A 9,044-nucleotide genomic window follows, 5' to 3' on the forward strand; every position below is an offset into this window, starting at 1 on the left:
TCATGTTTGCCTTGCAACTCAGACATACTTTTCTCCATTTCAGCACATCTAGCATGTAACCTAGCACATTCATCACAATTAACAGCAGTGGGCTCATTGACACATACCTGACTTGATGAACCGTCGACATTAGCCATAAAGGCTGAATGGAGAGAAGACGAAGTATAAGCAGCTTGATCCACCAGAATAGATCTTCTTTGAGTTTCTGCTGCGGCTTCCTCCAAGAGTTCATCAATATCTGCATCGATTGCTGCATTCGATGTCTCACCCACATGATCATCACCAGAATTGGATGATTCTTCATCAACACTTCTGCTGTACCCAGAAGAGTCTTCATCTTCAGACGATTCACCACCACTGGCAGAAGATTCTCCACCACTGGTGTGAACTAGCTCCTTCACAATCTGAGCAAAACATGCTGTTCCATCGGGAGCATCACCACCCAACTGGATTGACCAGTCACAACCTTCATCTACCTGAACCGCAAGTGCTCGGTTGGTTTGGTTGTTGACGGGTACCATGGTACGATCATTGTTTCTGTTCTGCCGGTTGCCTTGGTTTCTGAAGGGGTTTTGATTCCCGTGCTGGGCTGGCTTGGTGCATTCTCGTTTAAAGTGACCCCGTTCACCACAGTTGAAGCACTTAACGGCCTGCTTATCGAACCCATACTTGGTGTCTCGCTTACTTTCCAAGCTGGTTCTGCCAGTACTTTCCATCCAATCCTTTGCTCTTCTCACAGCACTCGCAAAGGCCCACTTGATGTCCATCAAGTCCATCTCCTCTTTATCAATCTGCCTGTAGTCTTCTTGTGTCAGATTAATGTTGCCAATCTGACCTTCTATTAATCCACAGTACGCGCTCACTACAGTGTTAAGCAGCTCCATGTGTTCCTTAGCTACTTCTACACTGATTTTAGAGAAGCTTGACGTGTCGAGCTGTACTGTACTTGACTTTGATTGTTGAGCAGCAGATGATGTTCCTCCATAACATGCACGTTGTTGTTGTTGAGCAGGAGGAGGTGGAGGTGGTTGGATTGGATTTCCATACATGTCTGTGGTGGGAGGTGGCTTAACAGGAACTTATATTGGGTTGCCAAAACAATCTGTGCTTGTGACAAACGCTGTTTGAAGAGGAGCATGTGAACCGGTTCTTGCAGACGAAGAATTGGAAGTTCCACAGTACATTTCTGGATTCTGTGGCAATGGAACTCTCTTTGCCTTCAATGTTTCCTCCTGATCCTTGTTTTCCAAAAGTTGAACGAATTCGTTGATATTAGTGGTTCTCAACACTCCGTTGTACTTCAGGATTTCCAAGAAACTACTCCATTGAGGAGGCAAAGCATCAGCAAACTTCTTCACAACTTCAGCTTGAGTTGTCACTACACTATAATTATCCAATTCCGTAAGCAGATGATAGAATCGGCTTGTCATATCTCCCAAGGACTCCTTATCCATACAAGTGAACCCTTCAAATTCTTTCTTCAGAAGATCATGACGCATTTGACGTGTTGCTGCATTTCCCGCTCCTCTGTTTTTCAATCCGTCCCACAACTTCTTTGTTGTCTTGAAGCTGACGAACTGATGGTAGATATCCTTGCTCAAAGCCTGAGTGAGAATGGCATATGCCTTCTTTTCCAGATCATAAGTTTTCTTTTTATCTTCTGGAAGATCAGCAAACGTAGCAGAATCTGAAGCAGCAACTTCTATGGCTTGATCGAAATCTGTGGTGAAACGTATCCACAGTTCCGTATTTTGACCAAGAACATATGTTTTAAATCTCTCAACCCATCCTGGATATTCATTCAAATGCATCAACTTTGGAGGTCGATTCAAACTTCCTGTTTCACTTTCGCTTAGTAGAATACTTTGAATGCTTGGAGTTTGATTCGATACCAAAGCCCATTGATTTCCCTGAGAAGATGTCGATACCGGCGACTCAGCCCATAAAGGAGATGACCTTGTATTCGTGTATTTTCCATCGTCTGGAGCCGATGTACCCCACCATGAGGGAGTGACATTTGATCTTGTATATTCACCATTATCTGGAGCAGGATTCCACCAACTCGGATTCATGATAGATAAGCAAAATAAATGCTAAGTGAGTAAACCGAAAGATATCACGGCCGAAAGATCCTGTTCCGAAAGATCTGAAATCACAGAAACTTGTTAACAATAAACTGTCCACAATCGAAAGATCAATCACTTGTTCGAAGGATCAACAGTACTCGAAAGATTACTGTTGAATCTCGAACAATGATGTCGAAAGATTCAAGAACTCGAAGGATTCTCCTTTGAAAGATCCTTATCTTTCGAGTTAAATATCCTTATCTTTCGTATAGCTGACTTTCGAAAGATCACACTTGTTCGAATGATCAACAGTGTCCGAAGGATCACTGTTGACTTTCGAGCACTGGCTTCGAAAGATTCAAAATCTCGAAAGATTCACACTTGAAAGATCCTTATCTTTCGAGATAAATCCCTATCTTTCGGACACTTATCTTTCGAAAAGATTCCTTTATCGAAAGGTATGTTTCAGACTTCGAAGGATGGGTCGAAGGATGATGATCTTTCGAGCCTTCCTTGATCGAAAGATGGTCTTTCGAAGTCGAAAGATATCTTTCGAGAGATTCTGACACAACTGACGTTGATGTGATAGGTTGGTGAAAAAGGTGATGGGTTGGTGAAGTACTTTCGGCAGAAAGGTATGTTCTGCACACAGATCTTCACCAACTTTTTGACTTTCAAAAAGTTTACCCAAATAAGCAAACCTTATCCTCAACCAGTCACCGGAGATATGATCGGAAAAGTGGCCGGAAAATACAAAGTTTCACAAAACAAATTTTATGTTTACCCAAACCGACCCTGAACACTCCCGAAAGGTTTAGAAGCCGTTTTTATGCAGAAAACCACCAAAAACGGGTGCTAAACCAAGTGTCCAAACACACCAAAGAACTTGAAAAACCCGGTTTTAAACAAGGTAAAGAGCCAAGCTCTGATACCACTTGTAGGTCCCTATCCGGTGGATGACGAACCTCAAACCTTGTTATACAAACCCACTAGCGAGTGCGGAATCCAAGCTAGCGAGCAAACCGGAATAATGCAAGAACAAACACAAACACACAAAGATTCAACGATTAACACCACTTGTATTAATGCGTAGAAAGTTTCCGGTTACAAGCACAATGTTTACAATCTGTTTGCAAACTCTCAAAGTATGTGTGTGTGTGTTTCGGACAGAATGCTCTCAACTCTCAAGTCTGTCTGTCTGTGTGCATCTATCTAAAACTCAACACTGCATGGGTATATATATACCCAGCCCATGATGTCTGGTCGAAGGATCCGATAGATGGTCCGAAGGATCATCTATCGAGGACAAGGTAATCGAAGGATCAGCATTGACCTCGAAAGATCACCTTTCGAGGTCTATCATTCGAAGCCTATCTTTCGAGCACCTCGAAGGATCAACAATATCCTTCGAGGCTATCCTTCGATGCAGACAAACATATCAAACATATGTTAACTGTTGGCCAAGTCAATCCGGAGGATGGTTGACTTGGTCAACTTACAGACTACCAAGGACATCGTTTACATACAGACCGAATACAGACAAAGTACAGACACAAGTGCACCAACACATATTTACTCCCCACAAACACATAAACAACCTGTGTGTCCAAATTAGAAAATCCGGCAACCCCATATTCACTCCGGTAAGACAATCCGGTCGACGACCCTGTTGGAGAATGAGTCGAACCCACTATCACAATTGCATGCACATTATTTTGATTGACCGAGTTATTTGCTTTCCGTTGTTGAATAAAGCCATGTGCAGCTATAGTTTAGTGGTGTCCTTTTTAGTAGGAGTCAGTTAATGTTTCCATTGCTTTTGTTGCCTATATAAGGCTTTGCTTATTGTCAGTTGATGTATGCAATTCAGTATTTAATTCAGTACGATTTCAGTGTTCAATTATAAACTTGCCTTCATATTTGTGTTCTCTGTCAAGCTTAAAATACCATCAGTGGTATCAGAGAGCTTGACAAGCTCCTTGCCTGTTTTCGTAACCCTCTTCAATGGTTGATTTCACTAACACACCTCCAGCCCCACCAACCCCTATTCCATTGTTCAAAGGTGACGGCTATGAACAGTGGAGTATCCATATGAAAACCATCTTGAAGTCCAGAGACCTTTGGGATCTCTTTGAAACCGGAGTAAATGAAGCTGAACCAGATCTAGCAAAATTGAAGACCGCCAAAAGGAAGGATGCTTATTCCATGGCAGTGATCCAGCAAGGTGTTCATGACACACTATTCTCTCGAATTGTAGCAGCAGTATCAGCAAAAGAATGCTGGACTATTTTACAAATGGAGTACGAAGGAGACTCACAAGTAAAGTCAGTGAAATTGCAGGGCTTACGGAGAGATTTTGAGAATCTCTTGATGAAAGATGACGAGTTGATTGGAGATTACTTCTCACGTGTGATGGCTATTGTTAGCCAACAACGTGCTTTTGGTAAAATCATTGCAGACAAGACAATCGTGGCCAAGATTTTGAGGAGTCTTTCCCCAAAATTTGATTATGTCGAGCCTTCGATCGAAGTTTCAACCGCTCTTTCTGTTCTCACACCCACCAAATTGATGGGATCTCTTCAGTCACAAGAAGACTGAATCAACAGTCGTATAAGTGACAAGGCTGTCAAAACTGAAGAACAAGCACTACAAGTTTTTCAATCAAATCAAAACAGCTTTACCAGAGGATGAGGACGAGGTTCCTTTCGCGGTAGAGGCCGGAGGCGAGGAATGGTGATACGCGCAAAATGCAACATATAAATTATATCAAATGTGACATAAAACTAACCCTTTTTAGTACTAATGTTGGAAAAAGTGTGCTTTTGTCTTCCTTTTGTATTTCCAGGATTAAATGAGCTCAAATTAACAAAAGAAGCAAAAAGACAGCAAAATCTAACATAAATACAAGAAAAGGGACAAAATTGGATTGCCCGACCCCTCGACAGCATCCTCCCAAGCAAAACAAAGAAGACAGAAAACTGAACACGCCTCGTGCTCAGTGAGCACGGGGCCGTGCCCAAGAAGCAGCAGAAAAGACAAACCTATAGAAGCTTCTGTTGCCCACCATGGGGCCGTGCCCAGCGGACACGGGGGCGTGGTCAGAGTACTGCAGGCGTATTTATTGTAATTGCGAATTACAATTAATGAAGAGAGAGAGTGTCAGACGGACACGGGGCCGTGCCCAGGCTTCTGTTCAGCCTATAAATAGGAGTGCTTGGAGCCATTTCAACTCATCCCTTGGCACACCACCTCTCTCACACTTCACCCACCACCATCACAACACCATCATCCACCACCATCATCCATTGTCCATCATAGAGTGTGTGAGTCGTCTCGGGATCCCAAATTGATCGTAAGAGTTCTTGACAATCAAGGCCATGTTTGCCTAAGTCTCTTACATCACTTGGTGAAAACAAGTGTCTAGTGTAATACTTTTTATTTTTAATCTTTTGCACTTTTTATTTGGTTTTGTATTAATGACTTTAATAACTAGTTTCTTATGTTGAAGGTGATTCTTCCTTATCATTTGTCCGTGGTGTCTTGACATTATTTTACTGTCTTTATAAAATAAAATATTTTCACCATTCATATCTCCACGGTCTATATGGAGGTATGTTGGCTACCTGGTCGGGGGTTAAGGGAACGGTTTGGTAAGAGTCTTGCCCTTATTCAGCGTTTAGAGGTCCTGCAAGGGACCTGGGTCAAATTTAGTAGGATCTCCTTCAATACCCAAAGGTATTGGATGGCGGGGATCCAAACTCTTTGACCCTCTCATAAGTTAAACTACTATTAATACTATAACCCGGCTACTTAGGACTGTATCCCTGCTGACTCAGACTACTTAGTCGAGGGTAACGTCACCTTCAAAAGAGGGGCCTACCATAATTTGCATTAATAACTTAATTAATTATCTTTCAATAATCCGACCCTTTAGGATTGTATCCTTGCTGACTCAAACTACTGGGTTGAGGGTAACGTCACCTTCAAAAGAGGGCCCTACTACAATAACTAAGATAATCTCTTAAACAAGTGCAAAAGTGCGAAAATAATCAAAGGTTACACTATACACGAGTCGGATCCAAGTGATTCATCTTGTCTATCTGTTTTATTTTTATTTTTCAGCATTTAGTTAGTTTTATTTTATTAGTTTTAAAATCTTTTCTAACATTTTGATTTGATTAGACGTTGAGGATAAACCGGTACTAAAAGCTCTTGTGTCCTTGGACGACCTCGGTATCTTACCAACACTATACTACGTCCACGATGGGTGCACTTGCCCATATATGTGTTTAGTGTTAGTAAATATCGTGTTTTATAAATTTAAAACTTGGCTAAAAAGTGTAAAAAGGGCTTAAAATATATACCTAAAACATATACACACTTACACGCATCAAATGGATAAAACCAAAGTTCCCCAATGTCATATCTGTAATCGATATGGTCATGTGAAGAAAGATTGTTGGTACAATGACGAACAACAAGCAAACGTGGTGACTGAGGAGAAGGAAGAAGACGTTCAAGATGAGTAACACCTGTTTATGAAGATGACTGAAGACCCCTTAATGCTCATGTCTACTACTGCTTCAAATAGTAACAGTATCAATCTTTGGTTTCTCGATTCTGGTTGTTCTAATCATATGACAGGATCAAGAGCCCACCTTACCACCCTTAATGAGACATTCAAACTGAATGTACAACTTGGGAATAAAAAGAAATTAGCAGTTGAAGGAAAGGGCACGGTCAAGATTGATGCTGGAAGAGCAGGATGTAAACTGTTAACTGATGTGTATTATACTCCTAGCTTGGAGTATAATTTACTTATTGTGGGTCAATTGATGAAAAAGGATATTCACCATTGATGCGTGTTGTGTGTTAATATATTTTTATGTATATTTTAAGCCCTTTTTAACACTTTAGTCAAGTTTTAAATTTATAAAACACGATATTTTACTAACACTAAACACACATATGGGCAAGTACACCAGTCGTGAGCGTAGTATAGCGTTGGTAAGATACCGAGGTCGTCCAAGGACACAAGAACTTTTAGTACTGGTTTATCCTCAACGTCTAACCAAATCAAAAGTTTAGGAAAAGAAGTTTTAAAGATGAAAATAAAAACTAAAAATGCTGAAAAATAAAATTAAAATAAAACAGATAGACAAGATGAATCACTCGGATCCGACTCGCCTTTAGTGTAACCTTTGATGATTTCCGCACTTTTACACTTTTTAAGATATTATCTTAGTTATAGTAGTAGGCCCCTGATGTGTGTAAAATGCAACATATAAAACACATCAATTAAGGCATAAAACTAACCCTTTTTAAGTACTAATGTTGGAAAAAGAGTGTTTTTGTCTTCCTTTTGTATTTTCAGGATGAAATGAGCTCAAAATCACAAAAGAAGCAAAAAGACCACTAATTCTACCATAAATACAAGAAAAGGAACAAAAGTAAACTGCCCGGACCCTCAACGGCACCTCCCAAGACAAAGAGAAGAGAACAGAGTCTGAACACGCCCCGTGTCCAGTGAACACGGGGGCGTGCCCAGGAAGCAGCAGAAAAGACAAACCAGTAGAAGCTTCCATTGCTCACCACGGGGCCGTGCCCAGCGGGCACGGGGGCGTGTTGAAAGTACAGCAGGCGCATTAATTGTAATTCGCAATTACAATTAATGAAGAGAGAGAATGTCAGACGGGCACGGGGCCGTGTCCAGCGGACACGGGGCCGTGTCCAGCGTTCTGTTCAGCCTATAAATAGAGGAGCTTGGTTTCATTCTCTCTCATCCCTTGGCACACCACCTCTCTCACACTTCATCCACCACCCATCACCACCATAACACCATCATCCACCACTATCATCCGTTGTCCATCGTAGAGTGTGTGAGTCGTCTCGGGATCCAAGATTGATCGTAAGAGTTCTTGACAATCAAGGCCATGTTTGCCTAAGTCTCTTACATCACTTGGTGAAGACAAGTGTTTAGTATAATACTTTTTATTTTTAATCTTTTGCACTTTTTATTTGGTTTTGTATTAATGACTTTAATAACTAGTTACTTATGTTGAAGGTGATCTTTCCTTATCGTTTGTCCGTGGTGTCTTGGCGTTATTTTACTGTCTATATAAAATAAAAGATTTTCACCATTCATGTCTCCACGGTCTATATGGAGGTATGTTGGCTACCTGGTCGGGGGTTAAGGGAACGGTTTGGTAAGGGTCTTGCCCTTGTTCAGCGTTTAGAGGTCCTGCTTGGGACCTGGGTCAAATTTAGTAGGATCTCCTTCAATGCCCATAGGTATTGGATGGCGGGGATCCAAACTCTTTGACCCCCTCATAAGCTAACTACTATTGATACTATAACCCGGCTATTTAGGACTGTATCCCTGCTGACTCAGACTACTTAGCCGAGGGTAACGTCACCGCCAAAAGCGGGGCCTACCATAATTTGCATTAATAACTTAATTCATTATCTTTCAATAATCCGACCCTTTAGGATTGTATCCTTGCTGACTCAAACTACTGGGTTGAGGGTAACGTCGCCTTCAAAAGAGGGGCCTACTACAATAACTAAGATAATCTCTTAAACAAGTGCAAAAGTGCGAAAATAATCAAAGGTTATACTAATACACGTGTCGGATCCAAGTGATTCATCTTGTCTATCTGTTTTTATTTTATTTTCTTTTTTCAGCATTTAGTTAGTTTTTATTTTTCTTAGTTTAAAACAATTTTCTAACTTTTTGATTTGATTAGACGTTGAGGATAAACCGGTATTAAAAGCTCTTGTGTCCTTGGACGACCTCGGTATCTTACCAACACTATACTACGTCCACGATGGGTGCACTTGCCCATATGTGTGTTTAGTGTTAGTGAATATCGTGTTTTATAAATTTAAAACTTGGCTAAAAGTGTAAAAAGGGCTTAAATAAACATATACACACCAACACACATCAAGTTTTTGGCGCCGTTGCCGGGGACACAAGGA

The 9,044-nt window shown here is 41.1% G+C and overlaps 1 protein-coding gene across 1 annotated transcript; it reads left to right on the top strand.

The window, feature by feature from the left end:
- Positions 1–4,070: 4,070 nt before the first annotated feature.
- On the top strand, positions 4,071–4,664 carry LOC110942863. The gene has a single exon (XM_022184623.1). The coding sequence runs from the start codon at positions 4,071–4,073 to the stop codon at positions 4,662–4,664; it is 594 nt and encodes a 197-aa protein (XP_022040315.1).
- Positions 4,665–9,044: the final 4,380 nt, after the last annotated feature.

The sequence above is a fragment of the Helianthus annuus genome, chromosome 6 (genome assembly GCF_002127325.2).
Source record: "Helianthus annuus cultivar XRQ/B chromosome 6, HanXRQr2.0-SUNRISE, whole genome shotgun sequence".
In the NCBI taxonomy this organism is placed as follows: domain Eukaryota; kingdom Viridiplantae; phylum Streptophyta; class Magnoliopsida; order Asterales; family Asteraceae; genus Helianthus; species Helianthus annuus.

What these genes read in the sequence shown, in the direction of transcription:
- LOC110942863 (XM_022184623.1), top strand. Translation starts at nt 4,071, where the DNA reads ATGGTTGATTTCACTAACACACCTCCAGCCCCACCAACCCCTATTCCA.